Source organism: Dasypus novemcinctus, chromosome 8 (assembly GCF_030445035.2).
Source record: "Dasypus novemcinctus isolate mDasNov1 chromosome 8, mDasNov1.1.hap2, whole genome shotgun sequence".
In the NCBI taxonomy this organism is placed as follows: domain Eukaryota; kingdom Metazoa; phylum Chordata; class Mammalia; order Cingulata; family Dasypodidae; genus Dasypus; species Dasypus novemcinctus.
Window position 1 is genome coordinate 1,695,140 of NC_080680.1, and position 27,127 is coordinate 1,722,266.

At 40.5% G+C, this 27,127-nt stretch overlaps 1 protein-coding gene across 1 annotated transcript in view; it reads right to left on the bottom strand.

Annotated features, from left to right (window-relative positions):
- Nucleotides 1-27,127, bottom strand: part of LOC101419803 (contactin-associated protein-like 3) — a 124,826-nt gene that overhangs the window by 90,662 nt on the left and 7,037 nt on the right. The window contains 4 exon segments of the mRNA XM_071216561.1: nucleotides 195-314; nucleotides 2,226-2,332; nucleotides 3,330-3,456; nucleotides 25,004-25,265. Of these exon segments, the coding sequence (XP_071072662.1) occupies nucleotides 195-314; nucleotides 2,226-2,332; nucleotides 3,330-3,456; nucleotides 25,004-25,265 (616 nt within the window).

Here is a 27,127-nt window from a genome sequence, read left to right on the forward strand (position 1 = left end):
TAACTTGTAATTATCACCTCTTAGTGATAATTTGAGTCGTATATTTAATGCTTTACTTAACCATCACTTTACCATTACAATGCATACTCTCAATAAAGCTGCCAACCAGATAATTTTCAACTTTCCCCCTTAGGGTTTTATGTCTAACAGGCAATTATATGGGTCCCTTGTTACATGAAAGCTTATCAGCATACCTGTCATATTGCAATACACAAGAGATGGTCCTAGTGGGCCGCTCCCGTCTGAGTCAATATAGTAGAAGCCTGAAGAGTTCCCTCTGTGCTTATAGGCTTCACACGACTGCTCGTACAGAGCTGCAGAGTATCAGTTAGAAGAAAGAGAAGACGGTGGAATGAATCCCTCAATGTGATTTTTCCCCAGTGACATTCATTCTGCACTCTCCTTAGCTACATCCTCTCTACGGGAATGCTCTACTGTTTCAACCAGAAAGCAGGAGGATTCCGAAGCACAGAGAGAAGACATGCTAGAGGTACCACTGGGACACCTGTGGCTCTGAATCCTACAAGTGCTAGAAATCTGAGACTCTTCAAAACCACCACAACTGGAATTAATCTAATTTATAGAGAGTACTGCCGTGTAATGTCTGAACATCTGAAGAATGTTGGCCTAACTTCCTGAATTGATGCAATCCTCTAATAATCACATTGTAAACACATTTTAAATTGTTCGGTAATTATATCCATTGTTTACATAAAACAATTTACAGGTGAAATGCCTTTTTTTTCAATGAGAGGAATTTCACAAAGCAGCAACTCTCCTTCAATTTAAAAAGTTTATTTTCAAAATAATCTTTAAATGCTTTGCAATGCTATTTCAATAACACTGATATTCAAAGCAAGACATGCATATATATGAAATGTGTCTGTAATTTCTAGTTACTCTGATTCATAACTGAATATCTTATTTGTGCAGTTAATGGTTTGCAACGTACAAAGAAAGTGGATTAGCATCTGTAGATGACAGATTTTTAATATTCAATCTAAATTACATGGGTTGACTTGACAGAAAAAAAAGCTTTGAAAACAGTCCTAGGAGATAAGTGCTGTTATTATCTGCAGCTTATACTAGAGGAGAGAGAGAGGTTGCGTAGTCTGCAGAAGGTCAAGCAGCTCGCGTGTGGCAGAGGGGAACTTCAAGCTCAGCGGTCTGGCTCCAGAGCCGGGGTTTACCATCACCACTTGACTGCACGTGTTCTGTTTAGAACAGCATGCCTCTTTTCTTAAGAATTGTTCCCTGCAAATCTGAAAGCTAATGAAACTTTATTAACCCCAAATTAGTCAGTCCTCCTAGGACTGTTCTGAGGATGAATGAGTTAAAACATGCAGACCTCTAAACACGGCAAGCATACTGTGAATTCCCAGCCAATGCCAAGATCATCATCATCATCATCATCATCATCATCAAGGAGTATTGGGATTCCAAAAGACCTGGAGGTTTCTCATGACATCAAGACCCTGCCACCTGACCTCCCTATCGAGCGCTCCTCGTGACACTCTCCTTAATTAATTTAATACTTTCTGAAAATCTGCTACCTCATCACATTTCCATCTTTGGCAGATATTCTTTTGAGAACTAAAACAGGGGCCCAACTTGAGGAAAAGAATAAGACATTACATCATGCATGCTATACTTTGTTTTCTTCTTACTCTATTTTATTTTCCTCTACCTATTTTCCCTCTGCTTGATATTTTCTTCTTTTTTCCTATTCTATTTTATATTATGTATTTCTCCCACCTACCACATGGGAGGTCCCTGGTTCGGTTCCCATTGCTTCCTAAAGAAGAGAGAAAGCTGGCATGATGAACAGGCACAGCAAGCTGATGCAATAAGACACACAAGAAGAAAAACATAGTGAGAGATACAACAAAGCAGGGAACAGAGGTGGCTCAAGCAATTAGGAGCCTCCCTCCCACATCGGAGGTCCCGGGTTCAGTTCCCAGTGCCTCCTAAGGAAACAAGGAAGATGAACAGACACAGCAAGTGCAAACAATGACGGGCTGGAGAGAAAGAAATAAATTTAAAAATTAAAATAAAAAAATAAATCAGCCAAACATTGTTTGCTAAAACATATATTCCCTTTTGTTTTTTTTCAAGCACATGGTTGCAGCACATACATGGACACATGTACACATGATAATGAAAAGGAAAAGAAAACTAAGTGTGAATCAGAACAGAAATGAAACCCAGTGCAGCGTGAGGCTTACAGGAATGGCAAGTCGCTCCCACGTAGCCAGTGTCTGCACAGTCGCAGGAGAAGATGTTCCAGGACTGGGAACATTCACCGCCATGTTCACAGTAAGTGGGCAAACCCCTAAAAAAAGACAGGCACAACCACAGTTTCCCACATTCAAGCACAGTTTAATACTAATATACTAATGTAAAGACAGATGACAATAGTGCCTGGAACAGAAAAATACGAACAGGACCAAGACTGTCACCATAGCTATTACAATTTTAAACCAGAGATTAATAAATGTACTAGATTTTGTGCATTTGTAGTGGAAATGTATTGTTGCTTTAAGTCTCTAAGTTTTGGGATAGTTTAATGCACAGGAAAACTCAGCTGGCATATGTGCATAACATTATAATGTATTTTCGCATAGAATTAGTAAGTAGGGGAAATATTAAAATGGAAGAAAGAGAGGAAAAAGAAGAAAATCTTTGTCCACATGTCATCACCGGGTTAGGGATTTTGAATATTGTCTAATTCAGGTCAGACTACTGATGCCTTTGGGAATTAGAGTGAGAGGGCATTTAGGACTGAGGCCTCAAATGTTCCTATTTTTGTTCAGAAAATAAAATAAACCACAAAATCACTCAGGTAAACCAAAGACCCACCTATGTACCATGCATATTTTGACATCTCATTTATTAAATTTGAGGATGAGAGATTTTAATATTTGTTTCTAAGATTCAAAACACTGTAGTTGAAAAGAATATTAGTGAATTTTCCTGATTGTGAACAATATCTGTTCATTGTAAGGGTCTCTAACATTACAGATAAGTATACAGAAGAAAGTAAAAGTCATCTGAAATCCCACCATTTAGTAGTAACTACTATAAATAAATGGATGAATGAGGAAATAGATAAATGCATATGTGTATATATATACATATACACATAACAATTTACATATAGTTTTATATGAAGGGTGTCTTCATTTTCTATTGCTCCTGTAACAAATCCCTGCAAAAATGGCATCTTAAAACCACAGATTTATTCTCTCATCATTCTATGGGTCAGAGTCTGGGTTGGCTTGGCTGAGTTTGCGAGGCCGAAGTCACTGTCTTGGAGGATCAGTTCTTACGAGGAGGCACACACAGTCAGCCCCTTCAGGTCATTCACGCTGTGGGCAGAATTCCATTCCTTGTGGCTATAGGACCAGCTGGTGTGATTAGATGGTACCCACAAGGATAATCCTGTAATCTCCATACCTTAAGGTTCATAACTAGAATTATACCTTCAAAGTTCCTTTGCCTTGCAACATAACCTCTCCACAGGTTCCCAGTATCAGGTATTGGCTTCTTTGGGGGGTGAGATTATTCTGCCTCCCAGGAATATAATATTATGATAGATGCTCTTCTTTTTTTGTCTTTATTTTTTTAATGTTACATTAAAAAAATATGAGGTCCCCATATACCCCCCTCACCCCACTCCTCCTCCCGTAACAACAACCTCCTCCATCATCATGAGACATTCACTGCACTTGGTGAATACATCTCTGAGCACCACTGCACCTCATGGTCAATGGTCCACACCATAGCCCACACTCTCCCACAGTCCACCCAGTGGGCCATGGGAGGACATACAATGTCTGGTAACTGTCCCTGCAGCACCACCCAGGATGACTCCAACCCCCAAAAATGCCTCCACATCACATCTCTTCCTCCCACTCCCTACCCCCAGCAGCCACCATGGCCACTTTCTCCACACCAATGCCATATTTTCTTCTATTAATAATCACAATAGTTTATGAATAGAATATCAGTAAGTCCACTCTAATCCATACTCTATTCCTCCATCCTGTGGACCTTAGAATGGTTGTGTCCACTCCACATCTATATCAAGAGGGGGCCTAGATTCCACATGGATGCTGGATGCAATTCTCTTGTTTTCAGTTGTAGGCACTCTTGGCTCCCTGGTGTGGTGGTTGACCTTCTTCACCTCCATGTTTGCTGAGTGGGATAAGTCCAATAAACCAGAATGTAGGAGTTGCTTGTCTGTTGAGGCTCAGGGCTTGGCTATCACATGGTCAGTCCAGAGATTCAGGACCCCTTGGAATACAATGAACCCCAGCACCAACTACAGATCCGGTAAAAGTAACAGGAGAGTCTTGTGGACAAAGATCACATCTGAGTCCAGCTCCATCACACAGAAACACAAATTCCAAAGTAGGGCCAACTGGCATGGCACTGAACTCCATCTGCCATGACCATAGAACCTGTGGGTCTGTGGAGCCCTCAGAAGAACCAATACCTGGGGTTATATCTACTTTATCTGTATCCATGACTTTGCTGAGGTGTGCATAAGGGCAACCCCTCTGATAACCTCCCAGCTCTTTTTGGAGACTCATAGCCATATAAACTCATTTGTCCTTTCCATTTCCCCCTTTTCTTCAGGTCAAAAAGCATTTTTAACTCCTGGTATTATATGTAGACTGAGATATTTGCTGGTCTGAGTTGACCCTTTTATTCAAGGTCATTTTCTAGTTACATCATCATCTGGTACTTAGTAGTAATCCCTCGGCACCAGGGAGGCTCATCCCCAAGAGTCATGTCCCATGCTGTGGGGAAGGCAACACATTTACATGCTGAGTTTGACTTCAAGACCGGCCACATTTGAGCAACATGGAGGCTCTCAGGAGGTAACCCTTAGGCACTCTGCAGCTCTAGGCCTTGTTCTTATTTCAGGTGCACAGGCTTACAAGCATAATCATTAGTATCAAGGGCTCATTGTTGGACCTTCCTTCTTTTTTGGTCTTTGCCATTGCACTTGGGGGATTGTTGCTGCTCCTTTAGGGACTGTGATAGAGCTCCCCTGGCTAGGCACTGAGTACTCCCTCAGTTGTTGTTTTTAATTGTAACCACTATGAAAATATCCAAACAGTTTTATGAACCCTGGATATATGCCCTGGAGAACTCCCTGCCAACCATGTGTCCCCTATCAGTAACATCCCACACCAGTACTCATCCCCTGCCATTGTTGAACCTCTCTGTGATCCAAAACTTCTTCAAAAATGAAGCCCAATATATTGCCAGGTTCCATTAATAGTAAAAGGGAATATAGTGATGAGTTTAAAGGTTAGATATAGAATACATATTAATTTAGAAAAATTAAGGTAAAAATAAATTGGGGTAAGTGATAGATGTTCTTTAAGGTCATGGACATCTTTCCATTTCAGCCACTACACCTGCAACTTTAATGGCTACAGAATAAATTATTAAAAGGATATAGGAGAAAATATCTTTAATAATTTATCTGAATAGGGATTTGCATCCAAAATATATAAAGGATCTTATGACTCAATATTAAAAAGACAACCAGATTCCTAAAAGGGCAAAGGATCTGAATAGACATTTCTCCTAAGTGTCTAAATGGCCAATTAGCACATGAAATGTTTTAGCCATTAGGGAAATGCAAAAGAAAACTATAGGGATATACTACTTCACTCCCCCTAAGATGGTTATCACAAGGTCCAATAATAGCAAATGTTGGTGAGGATGTGGAGGGACTAGAATCCTCTTACATTGCTGGTGAAAATGTTAAATGATGCAGCTGCTTTGGAAAGCAATTGGGTGATTCTTTAAAACATTAAAAAATAGAGTTACCATATGATGAGCAATTCCACTCTTATTTATTTACCCAAGAGAACTGAAAGCACATGTTCACCAAAAACCTACCCGAGAATATTCATAGCAGCATTATGCACAAAAGCCAAAAGGTGCAAACAACTCTAATGTCCATAAATGGGTGAACAGATAATAAAACCTTAGCAGATTCATTCAATGGAATATTGTTCAGTAGTAAAAAGGAATGCTGGTACATGCCACAACATGTATGAATCTTGAAAATTCACTTGATAAGGGAAAGAAGCCAGACACAAAAGGCCACATACCACAAGATTCCATTTATATAAAATGCCCACAGAAAGCAAATCCATAGAGAGAGAAAGTAGACTGGCGATTGTCTAGGGCTAGAGCTTGGGGAAAATGGGAGAGAAATGGAGAGTGTCTGGGAATGAGTACAAGGTTTATTTCTGGGGTGATGAAAATGTTCTAAAATTAGATTGTGTGACTGGTGCACAACTGTATGAATATACTAAAAACATTTAAGTGTGCACTTTAAAATAAGGAATTACATACTATATGAATTATATCTTTATAAAACTGTTAAAATATTGCAAAGGAATTCCACCCTACAAAAAGAATGCAGTATAGTTAATTTTTAAAATAAACAGTGATCTAAAATAGAAGAGAATCTACAACAGCAACAAAATAATTATCAGATACAAAAAGGAGAGTGTTCTGTCATAAATGTCAAATATGTTTCTAGTCAGTATGTACAGTTACTTTGCCTAAAAGCATACATATTTGCTTCATGTATTATTTTCTAACTCAACTTTATTTACCAAACCATGATCTTTAATTCTGTTCATGTCCATCATGATTTCTACTGCATATAAATTTGAATGCATAAATGCAATCTTATCCACAAATGATTTATAAGACCATGATTTATTTTGATTCCCTGTTCACTCCTATTTATCTTTTAACGAGTCACTACACAAGCAAATCATAAAACTTAAGAACTGAAAAAATATAATCAAACTGTTTAACAACCAACTTTAGAAAGATGCAAAGAGCAAGAAGTTCTTTATCCCCATCCATGTACACACAGCTATGAACTTTAAGAATATTCTGATGGTTAATTTTTTGTCCACTTGTCTAAGTTATACTGTCTAGTTCATTGGTCAAGTACGTATTGGCCTATTACCATGAGGTTCCTTCATAGATAAATTTGCATCTATAGTCAGTTGTTTGCACCTACAACCGATTGCATCTACAATCAACAAAGGAGACAGCCCTCAGCACTAAGGGGAGTCTCCTCATCCAGTTAGTTGAAGGTCTGAAAGCAGAAGTGAGCATATCAGAGTTCAAAAAGAACTTCTGCCCTTTTTTCAGTCAGCCAGCTTCCCCTAGGGAATTCAAATTCCCCTTCATCAGCATTTCCAGCTTGGGGCCTGCCATTCAGAATTGGGGCCTGCCAGATTTCAGAATCACCTTTTGCAAAGTTGCCAACCTGTGGCCTGCCCTACAGCATTCAGACTGGTCAGTCTCCATGGAGATTTTCAGTCTGTGCTGAGGACAAGAGAGTCACAGGAGCAGAACCTTTGCTTAGGGGATGGTGGGTAAGTGACAGCATGTGAAAGAAATGCACAGCTCCTATTCTGTGCCTATCTGCCACCCCAAGGTAATCCACAAATCAAAAGAGAGAAACAAACATCATTAAAGGGAAAGGAGGAAAAACAAAAAGAGAAAAGGGAGCATCTGGCCATTTCAGTTTTGTTCTCTAAAACCACCCAAATGACATGGCCCCACAATGAAATCCTTGCAGATGTCAATGAAGAACTATTTTTGATCCTCTTGGAAAAGACATGGAAAATCTCAGCTGTCAATATGTATGGGAAATAGTCAAACTTACTTTTAGTTTTTAAAAAAGGACATAAAACAGACTCTTCTGAACTCTAAGTAGATATGCCTCTTTTCAACTTCCGGCAAATTTCAAAACAGTTTGTTAATCTTAAAGTGGAGGATTTAGGAAAGATATTACAGGTAAATTGGGGCCAGTGGGGGTCACATATGGAATAAATCATGTCAGATTTATTTACATACTTTCTGAGGAGGCTTACTACAAATACCTAGGAAAGGCTGGGGGATTGGAGGAGGGCCCACCCTTGTTTATAGGCAAAGTTAAAATAGCAGAATAGAAAAAATGGACAGGATAAAAGGTAACAGGGATAAGGAGAAGGTCTCACATTTAGTTTCAAAATCATCACACAAAGCATTTTTAAACCTGAATTAGTTCCACTCTATTTTATTCATTTTCAATAGGGGTGTTATACATTCTACATTGAGGACAAAGGCCCTTTGCCAAAAGGCACATCAACGCCAAGCTCAGAAAGTTATGTTCTGGAGAAAAATCAGAGCTGGGAGTGTTGTTTCCTGCCGTTCCTCCGACTCTCCCTCCAGCAGGTTTGCGTGAGTATCTCCCAGTGAGCTGAGGATCTGTGGGCCAACTGTAAAACCCAGCTGGCGCCTGTCAGGATTATGGCACAGAGATGGGATGAGCTCGTTCTATATAAAGTGCAAGCATGCCACGGTGGTGGCATGGGAAACCTCCCCGACGTCCGCAGCTGGAGGGACTCTGTGTATCTGGCCTTGGGTGCGTGGAGAGCAAGCAGTGAAGGGGAGGCTATGAAGCAGCGGGGGCAACCGGCAGGTGCAGGGAGGGGTTAGAATCCAGCACCTGCCTACTGGTGGCACTGGAGGCCACAGACCTTGGAAGAGGGAGGGTGGCAGCAAGCACCCAAGTTTGGTCCCTCTGGATCACTCCTGAGGAAGAGCTGAGAGAGAAGAATCACACACCCCCAACCCACCATCCTCCCCTTGCAGGGCTGAGTGAGGCATGGTCCTTGGGCAGAATTCCAAAAATGGCAACTGAGAAAGGAGGTTGAGGGAGTTGCCCACAACTTTGTTTTTATAATATTGAAGGAAAGAAGAGTGTTCTTTTGAAGGAGAGTGCCTGATCTTGTCAAAGTCACACTGCCTACCTCACTATATAGTTAAAGCTATGCCTATCATCACACAAAAGTGTCTCACTTTTGCAGGAACCACATAATTATCATCCATAATACTCTTTAGCACAATGTCCTTTTTCTCCTGAGGATCCCAAAGAATGAGAACATTTTGGTTACTGCTATTTTATAAAGGTTAACACTCCTTTGGTATTTGGGAGGGAGATGTTTGAAATAAGCCCATTTCTTTTTGAAGGACACACATAAACACTCTCCTCCCAGGTTCTAGGGTCTTTAGGTCAAAGTAGACAGATGCTCGGCCAAGCACTAAACCACAGAAGGTGTCTAGTTTGCCAGAGCTCCTATGACAAATACCATATAAGAGAGTGGTTTGCACAACAAACATTAAACGTCTCATTGTTTGGAAAACTAGAGGTCCAAAGTCACAATGTGGGCAAGCCAAGATTTCTCCAGGGGTTGCTAGTCTTTGGTGATGTCTGTCCTCTGTTACATGGCCTTCTCTCTCCTCTCTGGTTTCTGACTTACTGCATCTACCAATTGCATCTGAATTTCCTCCTTTTATACAGCCTCATACGAATGAAGACCCACCCTGATTCAATTTGGCCACATCTTAACTAATGATTTACACTTTCAAAAGGTCCTATTTACAAATGGGTTCACACCCACAGAAACATGGATTAAGATGTGAACATGTCTTTTGTGGGGTCCATGAGTCAATCCCCAACAGTGGGCTTCTTATGAAAAAAGAATGATGTCTCTTCACCTCTAACAATTCTGTGATGGTCCAAGAGCATCTTCTCCCAGCTTCTCTGTTTGCAGGTGCTGACTCTACTCTGCCTTGGAGCTTGTATGGTTCAATAGCTGCAGGTTCATGGACACCTGAGGTCATCTTATTTACCCCATGTTTCCTGCTTTCCTTGCTGGGTCAAATACTCACAGAGGTGGCCAGACAGAGACACCAGATGTACAAAGGACAACTAAAACAGCAGCATGCCTCATGTATGTGTGTGTGCATGCACATCTGTGTATGTCTTTCCTGACTTGAAAATATAATTTCACAGACCTGAGGTTCATGGTGAACCACAAGCTCAGTGCTCTACCTCCACTCCTACCAAGATGATGCAGGCTCATTCTGGACCAAGCCAGGTGCAATTTCCATGGAGAAGGAGGCCATGGCGCCTACGCACTCTGCATGCATCAGGACACATCTTGATTTAAGGAAGACATTGACCAAAGACAGTTGATGTGGAGGAGGGCAGCCAGGATTATGATAGTTCTTTGCATCTTGGCACCTGAAAAATCACTATGAGAATAGAGACTAATGGGAAGCTGATTCAGACCCTCAGGGTAACTATCTTAGTTTGCCAGGGCTGCTATGACAAATACCACACACCTGTTGGCTATTACAAGCCACAGACTGTTTAGAGCTGTGGTTTACAAATCTTGTTCTACAGGATCCCCTGGAGCTGGCAGGGTGGCTGGACCAGGTTGGGGCCCATCCCCTTTATCAGTAATTTGATAAAAGCAGTTTCCTGGTACTCTTTAGCACCTTGGGACTCTCTAAAATCTCACTTGAATAAATGTCTTAGCCTGCCTGATCTATTATCCCAAATACCACATATGAATTTTTCACAGGAATTTATTGGCTCACAGGTTTGAGGCTAAAGAAGTCCCACGTCAAGATATCAGAAAGGAGAGGGGGCAAGATGGCGGCTGAGTGAACATCCCTGTTAGAGTCTTCTGCAGGGAATCGGCTGGGCGGCGTTGGAGACTCTTTGGGACCGGATTGTTTTGGGATTTTTGCTGGTCCGGAGGTGTCTGGACATCAATTTGGAGGGAAGGTAACAGAGAGGATTCGTCTGTGAAATATACACGGAGATCCCAGCTACCTGTAGAGGATTCCCTTCTTGGGTAGGCGGAGACGAGGCATCTAGCCCCGCTCGGTGGGGCTGAGCCAGGCCGGGCCGCAGTAGCGGACGCCGGCGCGCTGCGCCGGCGGTGAGCGGGGCCGGGCGGGGCCGAGCCAGGCCGAGCCGGGCCGCGGTAGCGTTTGGAGCCGGGCGGGGCCGGTGCAGGCCCCGGCTGCGGGCCGCGGTAGCGCTTGGAGCCGGGCGGGGCCGGTGCAGGCCCCGGCTGCGGGCCGCGGTAGCGCTTGGAGCCGGGCGGGGCCGGTGCAGGCCCCGGCTGCGGGCCGCGGTAGCGCTTGGAGCCGGGCGGGGCCGGTGCAGGCCCCGGCTGCGGGCCGCGGTAGCGCTTGGAGCCGGGCGGGGCCGGTGCAGGCCCCGGCTGCGGGCCGCGGTAGCGTTTGGAGCCGGGCGGGCCCGGGTCAGGCCGCGGCGGGTACGGAGCCGGGCAGGGCCGGTCCAGGCCGTGGTGGCGGGAGGTGGACGCCGGAGCCGGCTGGGCCGCTGTAGCGAGCGGAGCTGGGCGGAGCCAGGCCAGGCCAAGGCGGCGTGAGGAGCCGGGCAGAGCCGGTCCAAGCCTCCGCGGCGGGCAGAGCCGGGCCTGCGGAGGGGTTTCTGTTTTTTTTTGTTTGTTTGTTTGTTTGTTTGTTTGTTTGTTTGTTTGTTTTTTAAATTTTACTTAATTTTTTTTTTTTTTTTTTTTTAGCATCTGCAGTACTGGGGAGTTCGTGGGCCCTGGGCGGCCTATTGGGGGTTTGTGGGAAGGGAGGTGCTTGCAGACCCATTTGGGCAGACAGACGGGGGGGTTTTAGGGCAAAGCGGGGGGAAGTTGTTGTTTTAGATAGTGTTGCAATTGTGACACGTGTGTACCTGTATCTCTCTTCTCCCTATCCGTTCCCCACCGTTTGCCCATCCTCTTTTTCTTTCTTCCTTTCTTCTTGCCTTTCTTTTTTCTTTATTATAATTAGTTTTTTTTTTTTTCGGTTTTCTCTTTCCCTCTTGTCCCTCATCTTCCACTTATTTTTACTTTAATTCAAGTATACAATAGGTGCTACAGGGAACACCTCACATTTGCTGGGTTTTCCCATCCTCCACTGCCTCATTTCTGTGTGAACTGATTTAGGCTACCTACACTATCCCCCTTCCCCTGCATCTTGATATCCACTATCATCTACTGTCTCTCCTATATTCCACCCCCCACCTCCCGTTCTTTGATCCACAAAGTGTCTAACTCTTAATTTCTAATACCTTTGTTCTGTTTTCTGTCTATTATCCACTCTTGAAACTATTACCTTTCTTTTCTTTTTCCCTCTCTCATGAAAACAATAGCTGTGTAGTTCATACCATATTCCTCCCAAATTCAGTCATCAACTTCATAAAAGGTACTCTACCTACAGCTATAACTCTATACAATCTACATGAATCTAACCTCCATCCTTCCAGATCTCATATTCCTGCTTTATTAACATACATCACCAATACAACTTTACACTTTTCCCTTGCTTACACAATTGCCTTTCCCCAACACTAATACTTTCCTCTAAAGTGAACTTAACCAACAACAAGTAACTAGAATAAGAAGAAAAAAGTGACAAAGAGAAGATATAACACCTGTGCAAAAATAACAACTAATTAACCTCCAAGAGCAGACAAAGAAGCTAAGGAACTGATTAAATTCGTCAAAATAAAGAGATGACCAGAAAGCAACAAAAATCTACGAACCAAACCAATAATCAGGAAAACATGGCTGAATCCAATCAACAAACCAATAATCACGAAGGGGAGCAAAACTTGGCACAAGCAATGAAAGATCTCAGAACATTTATCACCGACAAATTTGATGCAGTAATGAAAGAGGTTAACAACATGAAGACATCACTTGGAGGGGAAATTGCAGACATACGCAAAAACATAACAGATATGATGGGAATGAACACCACAGTTCAAGAAATCAAAAATACACTTGCAGCAAATATCAGCAGACTAGAAGAGACAGAGCAGAGAATTAGTGATGTGGAAGACAGTACATCAGAAATCAAACAGATAGTAGAAGGGGTCAATAAGAAGATAGAAAAAATCCAATTAGGATTTAGGGACCTGAATGACAATGCAAAACGCTCAAACATACGTATTATAGGCATTCCAGAAGGTGAAGAGAAGGGAAAGGGGTCAGAAAGAGTGTTGCAGGAAATAATGGCTGAAAACTTCCCAAATCTACTGAAAGAGACAGATATACATATCCAAGAAGCACAGCGCACTCCACAAGTCATAAACCCCAACAGGCCCACCCCAAGACATATACTTGTCAAATTATCCAATGCTCAAGACAAAGAGAAAATCCTAAAAGCAGCAAGAGAAAAGAAAACTATCACATACAAGGGAAGCTCAATTAGATTAAGTGCTGATTTCTCTTCTGAAACCATGGAGGCAAGAAGACAGTGGTATGATATAGTCAAGGTACTAAAGGAAAAAAATTTCCAACCAAGAATACTCTATCCAGCTAAACTAGCATTCAAACATGATGGAGAGTTCAAAATATTCGCAGACAAACAGAAACTGAAAGAGTATACCAACAAGAAACCTCCCCTTCAAGAAATTCTAAAGGGAGTTCTGCAGGAAGAAAGGAAAAAACAGGAAAGGCAAAGTTGGAGGAGAGTATAAGACCAACAACAACAACAAAAAAGACAAAAAAAAAATATACAAACAAAATATGACAAACACAAATCCAATCAAAATATGGCTAACACAAATAATTCCTTGATAGTAATAACACTGAATGTCAATGGATTAAACTCACCTATCAAAAGATTCAGACTGGGACACTGGATAAGGAAATATGACCCATCCATATGCTGTCTACAAGAGACACATCTTAGACCCAGAGACGCATGGAGATTGAAAGTGAAAGGCTGGAAAACAATCATACAAGCTAACAATAACCAAAAAAAGGCAGGAGTAGCTATATTAATATCAGACAAAATAGACTTTAAATGTGAAACAATTGTGAGAGACAAAGAAGGATACTACATTTTAGTCAAAGGGAAAATCTGTCAAGAAGATCGAACAATCATAAATATCTATGCCCCTAACAAGGGTGCCTCTAAATACGTCAGGCAAACGCTGGAAAAACTAAGTGAAAGAATAGATACATCTACAATTATAGTGGGGGATTTTAATACACCACTATCAACTCTGGACAGAACATCTCAAAAGAGAATCACCAAAGAAACAAAACATCTGAATAGTATATTAGAGGAGCTCGATCTAATAGACATATATAGATCGCTACACCCAAACACAGCAGGATATACATTTTTCTCAAGCGCACATGGATCATTCTCCAAGATAGATCATATGCTAGGCCACAAAGAAAGGCTGAACGAATTCAGAAAGATTGAAATCATACAAAACATTATCTCTGACCACAGTGGAGTCAAGCTGGAGATTTGCAAGGGAAAGAAGCCCAGATTTCACACCACGATTTGGAAATTAAACAACACACTCTTAGAAAAACAGTGGGTCAAAGAGGAAATCTCAAAAGAAATCAATGACTACCTTGAAACAAATGATAATGATAACACAACATACCAAAATCTATGGGATGCAGCAAAAGCAGTACTGAGAGGGAAGTTTATAGCCATAAATTCATATATCAAAAAAGAAGAAAGAGCAAAAATCGAAGAACTAACTGCACATTTGAAGGAATTAGAAAAACAACAACAAAGTAACCCAACAGGAAGAAGAAGGAAGGAAATAACAAAGATAAGAGCAGAACTAAATGAAATAGAAAATAAGAAAGCACTTGAACAGATAAACAAGACCAAGAGCTGGTTTTTTGAGAAGATTAACAAAATTGACAAACCTTTAGCAACACTAACAAAGAAAAAAAGAGAGAAGATGCAAATACACAAAATAAGAAATGAGAAAGGCGATATCACCACTGACCCAACAGAAATAAAAGACTATCATAAGAGGATATTTTGAAAAACTATATTCCAACAAAAATGACAATCTAGAGGAAATGGACAAATTCCTAGAAACACATAAGCAGCCCATATTGACGAAAGAAGAAATTGATGATCTTAACAAACCAATCACAAGCAGAGAGATAGAATCAGTTATCAAAAATCTCCCAACTAAGAAGAGCCCAGGGCCAGATGGCTTCACAGGTGAATTCTACAAAACATTCCGGAAAGAACTGACACCAATCCTGCTGAAACTATTCCAAAACATCGAAACGGAAAGAACATTACCCAACTCCTTCTATGATGCCAACATTACCCTAGTACCAAAGCCAAACAAAGACATCACAAGAAAGGAAAATTACAGACCAATTTCTCTGATGAACCTAGACGCAAAAATACTTAACAAAATACTTGCTAATCGTATTCAACAATACATTAAACGTATTATACACCACGACCAAGTGGGATTCATCCCAGGTATGCAAGGATGGTTCAACATAAGAAAATCAATCAACGTAATACACCATATAAACAGATTGAAGGAAAAAAATCACATGATTATATCTATTGATGCACAAAAAGCATTTGACAAAATACAGCACCCTTTCTTGATAAAAACACTCCAAAAGATTGGAATACAAGGGAATTTTTTGAACATGATAAAGAGTATATATGAAAAACCTAAAGCCAATATTGTTTACAATGGAGAAATCCTAGACTCCTTCCCTCTAAACTCAGGAACAAGACAAGGATGCCCACTGTCTCCGCTCCTATTTAACATTGTCTTAGAAGTACTTGCACGAGCACTGAGGCAAGAACCAGAAATAAAAGGCATTCAAATTGGAAAGGAAGAAGTCAAAATTTCATTATTTGCAGATGACATGATCCTATACATAGAAAACCCTGAGAGATCTACAACGAAGATTCTAGAACACATAAATGAGTTTAGTAAAGTCGCAGGTTATAAGATCAATGCGCAAAAATCAGTAGCATTTCTGTACACCAATAATGAGCAAGATCAGGAGGAAATCAAGAAACAAATACCATTCACAATAGTAAATAAAAAAATCAAATACTTAGGAATAAATTTAACTAAAGAGGTAAAGAACTTATACAACGAGAATTATACAAGATTGTTCAAGGAAATCAAAGAAGACCTAAATAAATGGAAGACTATTCCTTGTTCATGGATAGGAAGACTGAACATTATTAAGATGTCTATCCTACCAAAATTGATCTACACATTCAATGCAATCCCAATAAAAATCAATGCAGCCTTCTTTAAGGAACTAGAAAAACTAACTATGAAATTTATTTTGAAAGGAAAGAGACCCCGAATAGCCAAAGACATACTGAAAAAGAAAAACGAAATTGGAGGAATCACACTACCTGACTTCAAAACATACTATAAAGCTACGGTGGTGAAAACAGCATGGTATTGGCATAAGGAAAGACACATAGACCAATGGAATCGAATTGAAAGCTCTGATATAGAACCTCACATATATAGCCACGTAATATTTGATAAAGCCACCAAACCCTCTCAATTGGGAAACAGTGGCCTATTCAACAAATGGTGTCTGGAGAACTGGATAGCCATATGTAGAAAAATGAAAGAGGATTACCATCTCACACCTTATACAAAGATCAACTCAAGATGGATCAAAGACCTAAATATAAGAGCCAAGACCATAAAAACCTTAGAAAGCAGTGTAGGGAAACATCTACAGGACCTTGTAATAGGAAATGGATTTATGAATATCTCACCAAAAGCACGAGCAGCAAAAGAACTAATAGATAAATGGGACTTCCTCAAAATTAAAGCCTTCTGCACCTCAAAGGAGTTTGTCAAGAAAGTAAAAAGGGAGCCCACACAGTGGGAGAAAATATTTGGCAATCATATATCTGATAAGAAACTTATAACTTGCATATATAAAGAACTCCTATATCTTGAAAATAAAAAGATAAACAACCCATTTAAAAAATGGGAAAAAGACTTAAACAGACACTTCTCCGAAGAAGAAATACAAATGGCAAGAAAGCACATGAAAAAATGTTCCAAATCTCTAGCTATCAGGGAAATGCAAATCAAAACTACAATGAGATACCATCTTACACCCATAAGATTAGCAGCTATGAAAAACCCGAAGAATATAAGTGCTGGAGAGGATGTGAAGGAAGGGGAACACTCATCCACTGCTGGTGGGAATGCAGAAGGATCCAACCATTCTGGAGGACAGTATGGCGGTTTCTCAAAAAACTAGCCATAGATTTGCCATATGACCCAGCAATACCACTGCTGGGTATATACCCAGCAGAACTGAAAACAAGGACACAAACCGATATATGTACACCAATGTTCATAGCAGCATTGTTCACTATTGCCAAAAGTTGGAATCAACCCAAATGCCCATCAACAGATGAGTGGATCAATAAAATGTGGTATATACATACAATGGAATACTACTCGGCTGTAAGAACAAACACACTACAAACACATGTGATAACATGGATGAATCTTGAGAACCTTATGTTGAGTGAAGCAACCCAGACATTGAAGGACAAATACTACATGACCTCAATGATATGAAATAAACAAGCTGCCCTAGATAGCAAGAGACTGAACGATAGGCTTACAGGAAATTGGAGGGTGGAGGAAGGATATGAGCCGATGTCTGCAGGGGTGGAACTTAAGACGAGATGGTGGTAAGTATGAACACAAAGAAGAGATAAAATGGGGGCAAGGGGTTGCCTTTGGTTGGGGCTTTACGGGTTTGAGGGTGGCTGGGGAGGGACGGTTGGGTAATGTTGCCCAAAAGTGGGGGGAGGGAGGGGTAGCATACTAACACAGGAGAGGGTTAGGAGATGGTGGAGAGTAAAATGCCGAGAAAATAATATCAAAATATAATAAAGAGGGTTACCTGTTTAGAATGCTCGGAGGGGAGGGTCTGATGCAGGACGGGCTCCTGGGGAATGTCTAAATGCTCATTCTGCCAGAGTGGGTGACACCATGGGGTAGAATCCCAAGTAGTGAGAGTGGGGGTGGACCCACATCCTGGGGAGGACTAATGCCACCAAATAGAGGGAACTGTATCCCTCGAGAGAAAGGGTGGCTCCCAGGGCATTGGGGCAGATGAGCAAGTTAGGCCCTAAACACTATTCCATCTATCTCCGGAAGTGGCTCCTCAGGAAACGGAGGTTGACTGTCACTGTGGGCACCAAGGTGGAAGGGAAAATGGACGTTAAATGTGTGGAACCAAAGTAAATGGGGGGCAAGGGAGGAGTTTCTTGAGAGTACACAAGGATGGATATAAAACATGTAATATTACACCATAACATATAGGAGACGACAGACTGATAATGTAAACCATAATGTAAAACATAGGAGAACTAAAAATGTAAAGAACTGTGTATCCTAAAGTATGCACCATAATGTAAGCACAGATATTACCATGTTAGAAAGCTAATATCTCAGACTCTGTACATCACCTTAAGTAAATATGATGTGAATAGGGTGTAAGAGTATCGCTGTGGAAGAAAAAAGGTGTTGTGGTGGATGTATGGGAGTGCTGTATATTATATATATGCATTGCTGTGGTCTAGGACTCCTACGAAGAAACGCTGAATAATTGGGGGGGGGGGGGGGAAAGGATAGGATGTGGAATTTTTTCAAGTCAACATTCTTTATCTAAGTTCTTTATCTAACTTTATCCAAGTTCTTTATCTATCCTTTAAACCCATCGCTATATGCCATTCCCTAGTAAGGGACCATGACATTATATTGGGCTTCAAATTTCGGGGAGTTCTGGATCACAGAGTGTTTCAACAATGGCAATGGAGGGATACTGGTATGGGATACCAATGACAGGTGATATATGGCTGACAGGGAGCTGTACAGAACATATGTCCAGGGTGCATGGTAATGATTGGATATACTCATAGTGGCAACAATTAAAAACCCAGCAGGGGGGGTACTGGGTTCCTGGCCAGTGGTGCTCTGTTGTGGTCCCTAGGGGAGCAGCGATAGTCTCCCAGGTACAGCGGCGGGGACCGGGAGGGAGTGAGGGTTCAACAGTGAGCCCCTGATGCTAATGACTATGCTTGTGAGCTGATAAACCTAAAATAAGAACAAGGCCTAGAGCAACATTGTGCCTGGGAATTTCCTCCTGTCAGCCTTCATGTTACTCAAATGTGGCCAGTCTCGAAGCCAAACTAAGCATGTAAATGCAATGCCTTCCCTCCAGCGTGGGACATGACACCCGGGGATGAGCCTCCCTGGCAACGAGGGACCACTATCAAATACCAACTGATGATGCAACTGGAAAAGGACCTTATATGGAAGGTTCAATGCGGATCAGCAGAATATCCATGTCTACATAAAATAACATGACTTTAATATGCTGTTTGACCTATAGTAAGGGGGAAATGGAAAGGAGAAATGAGTTTATATGGCTACGAGTTTCTAAAAAAGAGTCTGGAGGCTGGCAGAAGGTTTGCCCTCATGCACAACTGAGCAGAGTCAGAGAGACAGATAAAGCAGATACAACCCCCAGATATTGGTTCCTATGAAAGCTAAAGAGACCCATGAGAGTTATGGTCATGGCCGATGGGGTTTACTACCAGGGCAGATGGCCCCTCTCTGGAAATGGTGTTTATGTGTGATGAATCTGGACTCAGATGGGATCTCCCTTCATAAGACTTTCATACTAATCTGCTGGAGGTGCAGTTAACGTTGGGGTTTAAGATATAGTTAGGGGATTTGAATCTCTGGACTGACAATGTGATAGCCAGGTCCTGAGCCTCAACAGACTCCAGCACCTACAATCTGATTTATTGGACTTACCACACTCAGCTAAGATGGAGTTGAAGAAGGACAATCACCACACCATGGAGCCTAGAGTGATTACAACTGAAAATGGGAGGATGGCAGCCAGCATCCATGTGGAATCTGAGCCTCCTCTTGACATAGAGGTGCAATGGACACAACCAATCCAATGTCCACATAGAAGAGGTGGCATTAGATTGGGAAAAGTGGACATGGTGGACGATGGGTATGGGGAAGGGCAGGAAGAGATGAGAGGTGGGGGCGTATTTGGGACATGGAGCTGCCCTGGATGGCGCCTCGGGGGTGATCACCGGACATCGTGGATCCTCACAGGGCCCACTGGATGGAATGGAGGAGAGTATGGGCCATGATGTGGACCATTGTCTATGAGGTGCAGAGGTGCCCAAAGATGTACTTACCAAATCCAATGGATGTGTCATGATGATGGGAACGAGTGTTGTTGGGGGGGGAGAGGGGGGGTGGGGGGGTGGGGTTGAATGGGACCTCACATATATATTTTTAATGTAATATTATTACAAAGTCAATAAAAATAAATAAATTAAAAAAAAAAATAAGTTAAATATGTATATTTTATGCAGTAAAAGTTGACCCTGAAATAGAATTCTGAAATATGTTTTATAGTCCCTAGAGCTAAGCTATGTAAAAAAAATGTTTAAATCTTCTTCTAATCTTGTCTTTCAGTACTTCTACTTAAAGGTTATATTCTGTACCTGTCAGTATAGTGACCACAACCATTTAAAGGCTGACCTAAAGCCCAATTTTTAATTTGAACACTTGACATCTATTTATTTCTACATATCCCTTTCTCTATATCTAGCTAGCTATCTAGATAGCTGCTTATCCATTTGTCTAATCTCATCTATGTATCTTCTTACATACCGACCCAACCTACCCGTCTAAAGTATTATTTTCAAAAGGAAACCTGTATAAGGTATTTTTGGAATCTTTCTGAATTTGTAACAGATGCTGTAGCAGTTTGATATTATTGATGAATTCCAAAAAGAAATATTGGATATGTCTGTAACTGATCTTTTCCTCTGGGCATATTACATTATACTGGATTCATACGTTTACTTGATTAAGTAATTATGTAAACCTCTTGTGCCAGTAGGGCATTGAGTCCCCACCCTTTTTGTGGGTGGGAACTCACAGATAAAAGGAATAGCAAAGGACAGAGTTAGGAGCTCTTAATGTTGGAGTTTTGATGTTGGAATTTGATGCTGAAGCCTTAAGCTGCAGTCCCAGAAAGAAAGGAACCTTAAGCCTGGAAAGAAGCAAGCCCTGGGAAGAGAGGAGCCCAGGAAGCCTGAACCCTCACAGACGTCAGCAGCCATCTTGCTCCAACATGTGAAAAGAGACTTTGGTGAGGGAAGTAACTTATGCTTTATGACCTAGTATCTGTAAGCTCCTATTCCAAATAAATATCCTTTATAAAAACCAATCAATATCTGGTATTTTGCATCATCACCCCTGTGGCTGACTAATACAGATGCTATTTACCCATATAATAAAAAAACATTTTCAATAAAAGTTGTCATTCTAATTTAAAACTAAAACACATTTAAATTCATTTTCCAAATATATGCATTACAAAGAGGCCACATTTTAATTGTGTGTTTTTCTTTGGTAGATTTCAACCCTTCTCACTTCTAAGCATTATGAAAGGACATCCTGTTTTCCAGGCAACACAATTGTCAAAGAATGGATGGAGAACAGAGATGGTAGATTCTGTATTTTTATCTGTGATCTTATGACAATAATGCTACTTCTAACATATCCTTCCAGCATCCCCCCAAAAGCTTCAGTTTGGAGATCCAAAGGCTGTGGGACAAGTTTGGGAATAAAAATAATGAAAAATTATTGAGTAACTGCTTAACAGGCCCTGTGCTAAAAGCGTTATACCCATCACATTATTGGATTCTCACCACAATTCTTATTAGTCTCATTTTAAAGATGAGGACCCCGAGGTTTTCGGAGAAGGAGGTTCTGATTAAACGTTATCAGCCAGTAAATTGCAAAGGCAGATCTGGAAATGCACATAGGAGGTGATTCCTCCACCGTTACATCCCTTCTTGTTTAGAGCAAATAATTTTGTTTATTGAGAGAGAATAATGACCATGGCAGTAGAGGCGGTTGGAAACAGATGGTGGAATCGTGTCTTTACTTAAACAAAAGGAATTTCTTGGCCAACACACATACATTTCCTCCATCTTCCTCCATTGATCTCACTTTCCCCCCATTCCCACCCCCTCCTTCACTTGAGACATAATCCCCTAAACACACATATAAATTTTTAGCACACTTCTAAATCCTTTTGACATTTGATCGAGATGACTATTCATAAAAATTATCCCACTCCTGGAAATAGGAAAAAAGCTGACTGGACGCCATTTCAGTATTACATGGGAGCAATGTCCTACAAACTCACCCAAGGACTATTTACTCTTCTTTTGACTCTGTGAAGTGACGAGTTAATCAGCAGAGATGCAGATGATTTGTTAAAGAGGACACATAGCCCCAAAACTCACAGTTCTCTTGCCCTGGAGCGCAGGAATCAGCTTTATCTCCAACTCATCAGCTTGCCTTTCCTGACCAAGTGTATACATCTCCATTTATCGAATACTTGGAGCAGCTTTACCCTCCTGTACATTCCCTCATTAACGAGTTAAAGAAGTATTTGGTGCTTACTCATTCTATGAGACACGTGTATTACTTGGCTTTTTTTACCTTTTGGCCTCTTAAAACTTTATTTCCACATAACTATATGCTTGCAGAAATGTACTCAAATTAGTAAGAGAAAGTGATATACATGTAACTTACACTACACAATTTGGTTCACAGTTTGTTAATTGGCACAAGACTTAAGATTATTTAAAATTTACAATATGGTTTTGTTTTCATCTGTTAGTAATGTAATGTATAAAAGATCTTCCTTCAAATGCTGCAGCAAGAATCAAGAGCTATTACCCCTTGGTTTGCTTCAGGAAAATAATGAATATCATACAGTAGAACCTTAAAATTTGTGTATTTTTGGAATCTTTCAATGTCAGATCTAAAAAGTCCAATAACCAATGATGCATATGGAGAGTAAGCACACATGTAACGATAAATCTACCTGTTTTAGGGAAGCATATGTGGCTCGAGCTGTTGGCCACCCGCTTACCAGAAGGGGGGTCTCGGTTTCGGTCCCCAGTGCCTTCTAAAGAAGGAGAGCAAGACAGTGAGCTGACATGACTGGCTGTTGCAACGAGCTGATGCAACGAGATGATGCAATGAAGAGACACAACAATGAAACAATGAGAGACACAACAAGCAGGGAGCAAAGGTGGTTCAAGTGATTGGGCATCTCTTTCCTACATGAGAGCTCCCAGGTTCTGCTCCGGTGCCTCCTAAAAAGAAGATGAGCACACAAAGAACAGACACAGAGTGCAGGCAGAGGGTACAAACAACAGGGTGGGGGGGCAGTAAATTAAATTAATCTTTTAAAAAAACCACCCATTTTAGTTCATACCGCAAATGGATTATAAATCTACATAAACCAAAATTCAGGCAATTCTGAATTTATACTGTCAGCTCAGTTCATTTTCCAAGGTCAATAAGGAAACTCAGCATATTCACAGTCAGATTATTTCATTTATTTAAAAAAAGATAGAGAGAGAAAACATAGTTTTATTTCCAGCTTTTCAGTGTAGAACTAATACCAAAGTATAGGCAAAATATTCTTTCCACATTCAGCGTTCATGGGGTACATGCTATGGAGGTCTACCTGGGCTTAAATTTATATCAGCATTCACATGCAAAATAGTCCCCAGAGATCAAAGATAACAGGATTTTAAGAGACTCTAGAAATAAATGGGCCCTTCCTGCAAGGCTGGAGCAGAACATCCACCCATAGTCTAAAGAAGCCTTATGAAGTCTTTCATTTTGGAGTAATTAAATTGTTCTAAAATTTTTGAGATGACGAATGTACAACATTGTGATTATTATAAAAGCTACTGATTATACACTTTGGATAGATCATATGATATGTGAATAGATCTCCAAAAAACTGCTTAATAAACAAATAAATGTGTAAAAATAGCTGGAAATTTAAAAACAACAACAACAAAAAACAAGTAGCGCCCTGGTGCTTAATGTGTATAGAACTTTTAATAAGGCTTATTGTAAAAGCATGAAAATGAATAGCATTGATGATATTAGCATGTTATAATGACTACAACAAACCGCTTATTTCTAAATGTGATTGTGGCTGAAAAAAGTCTAAGGATGTAATGTCAATTGAAAGGAAACTAGAGAATAATTTAGGGTGTGTATAAAATAGCAGTTTAAATATAAGAATGTTCTTCCTTTAGAAGAAGAATATGGTTATACTTGAGAAAATTACAACTATGTAACTTTTGGATGACAGTTTGCAGTAATATTGTAATATTTTTGCAGCAATGACAAAGAAGTTATTATATCATTTCTAAGGGACAACAATAGGGAGGCATAAGGGAATATGGGATTTTCTTTTTGGAGTAATGAAAACATTCTAAAATCAACCTAGGAGATGACAGCACAATGCTATGATGAAAATGAGAGTAACAGAGGTACGCTATGAATGTATTCTACAAGGCATGGGGCTGTATAACACAGGGAATCCTGTGGGGGAAGATGGACTGTGGCAACAGGACAACTGTGAGAATGTTCTGTCATGAACTACACAAACATATAATGGTAATACAGAGTGTTAATAATCGGGTGGTCAGGGGGATTGAGGGGAAAATGCACCAAATGTAAAATATTGGCTATAGTTGGTAGTAACATTTTCACCATGCTCTTTCATAGTTTGCAACAAATGTTTCACAACAATACAAAGTGTTTGTGGTAGAATGATGTATAGAAGCCCTGTATGATGATAAACATGTGTGTTTTGTAAGTTCACAACTTTTACTCTACACTTATTATTTGTGTATGTTCATATATGAATGATATATTCCAATAATTTTTTAAATGGAAACACAACAAAACAAAAAAGTAAGTAGCTCCCAAAGAAGAAGTGACTCTGAGAGAAGAGGGGAAATATAAAACTTAAAATATCTTGAAAACCAGTGTGAATTATAGACTCAAAAAACAGTTAAAAAGAGGTACATTTTCACAAGACTACCTAGGATTAGGCTAATAATGTATTCAATATTTCAAGTTTGTTTTGCTAGTCACTAAGCCTAAGCTTACAAAAAAAAGTTATCTCTTCAACTTTTGACAACTATGCTTTGACACAACCTGGAACTATGTTTAATCCAGATCCTTTAAGTAGAATGATGGGTGTCTTATTGATTTGACGATTCATTTATTTAAAAAGTTACTCATCCTAGATTTACTTACAAGGATTGGGGGTAGGGGGGATGTAGATAATATCATCATTACATCATTGCAGATACACGTATATTATTACTTAAGTACTTTTATTACCTGCTGTGATGTCCTTCGTTGGATGTCCCAGCTGGGAAAGACTCAGTTTGAGTTTACCATCATTGAGAGCAAGGAGGAGGCCCCCCAAACCATGTTGAAATTGGGTGGTCAGCAGAAGCCCTGCTCTGTTCCATGTCTGAAACTGGAAAGTGACAGACACTTTGTCCTCGCCAGAGGTGCCCGGCAAGGCCAAGTAACTCCTGGAGTTCAAAAAAGTCACAGGGATGGTTTGAGGTTGCAAACACGAGAAAGACACATTTCCCTGCAAATACAGTAAAAGAGGATGTTAGGAAGGTGCAACCATGATGCCTCCATCTCATTGCTAGTAGGACTTACAAAGTCCAAGACTTACAAAGATACCCTATCAACCTCAGAGCAAACCAGGGATTTCAAAGCCAGGCTTCCCCATCAAACCATGACATTTATGAAATAGTCCTTCAAATCAAAGCATTGCTGCAAGCTGGGCAAATCTTTTCTTGAACGTTTTAGGAACAAGTCTATCTTCTCCATTTCTCAGCACTAGCCAAGGAATCTCGAGCCGATTATTGTCCAGGCCTTGTCTGGGCCTGGGGAAACAACAGTAAACCAGATAATCTTGTCTTGAGCTGGCCAGGTTTCCTTACCCAGTGTGAAGACCAAAGTTCTCCAGGATCACCTACTCCAACAACTTTTATTTGCCTTGATTATGCAAATGTGATGAAATGCCTATTGCCCATATGTCAGACACACTTCCTCTAGGTAAGAGGTGTGATTTGCATGTTTCAAGGAAAGGCTGGTGGTGAGGCTAGAGCTCATCCGAACCCCAAGCTGGATGCCTCCCAGACGCACGCACAGGCTGTGCTACCCACGGTGGTTGCCTTATGTAAGGTTCCACCTTCTTTCCTGAAGGCAAGCTTTTTTATGTTCATATAGGACTGTTTTGAAAGATACGTTTTTAACCCTAATTTCTCTCTCTTGCTCCAGTAGCAAGTTTATTTTTAATCATAGACAGTGTTTTAATGGGAAGAATTTAAAAGTAATTCCAATTAGGATCGCTACAAGAATTTAATTCATATGGAAGAATACATGCCCCAAAATTTCCCTTCTTTTCAAAAAAAAAAAAATCTGAGGCAAAGAAGCAAGATGGAATTTAATGTACTGGACCTCAAAACATACCATAAAAGACACTGTGAAAGAGTCAATATGGCATTTGCATAAAAACAGATACTTCAAAAGAATGGAATACTGCCACAAATACATCTGAAAACGTATGTACATTTAGTATATAATGAAAGTTATGATTCAACTCTCTAGGGAAAAGGCTGGGCTAGTTAGTAGAGGCACAAGGGGTCCCATAAGACAGAATATAGAAAGTGATCCTTACCACAGATTGCATAAAGAATAAATTCTACACACTGGTCTGTCCTCCCCTATTAGGAACTGCCCATGCTCTCCAGAGACACCCAAATCTCTATTTGAGAACATATTGGGCTCCCCAGGATGGGAGTCCATAATGTGGGTCTCCACCCACTGATACAAACCCCAGTATTGTTTCAAGTAACTATGAATCTTATGCTTTAAGGAGTGAAGCCCAGTGGTCACCGTGGGCCCGGAGGGGACCAGAGTAGAGCAGATGGAAGAGGGAGTATTTAGGGGTCAATGGAAGTGCTCTGCATGACCTTGCAATGATGGCTACAGGCCATGTTAAATTTCATCAAACATTTATAAAAGTGTACAGTCTAAAACATAAACCATAACGTAAACCATTGACTATGGTGAGTAGGTATGTTTCAGTATCTGTACATCAGTTGTAACAAATGCACCATCCACATTTAAAAAGGTTGTTAACACAGGAAGGGGGAAAAGGTGGAGGATGTTGGGGATATGGGAGTCCTTTATATTCTGTATGTGACTTTACTGTGACCTAAAACTTCTTTGAAGACAAAATGAAAAAAAGTAAGACACCAGAGAAGGAATGGAAGAAAATGTCATGGCACATACAGGACAACAGATATTATTACAGTGATGAAAAGCAAAATGTCAAAAAAATTTTTTAAAATATTTTTCATTATTTTTTTAATATCCCAATTTTTCTCTTTTATTTTAGCTTTAGGTTTTCTAAATTATTATGTATTTTATTTCTTA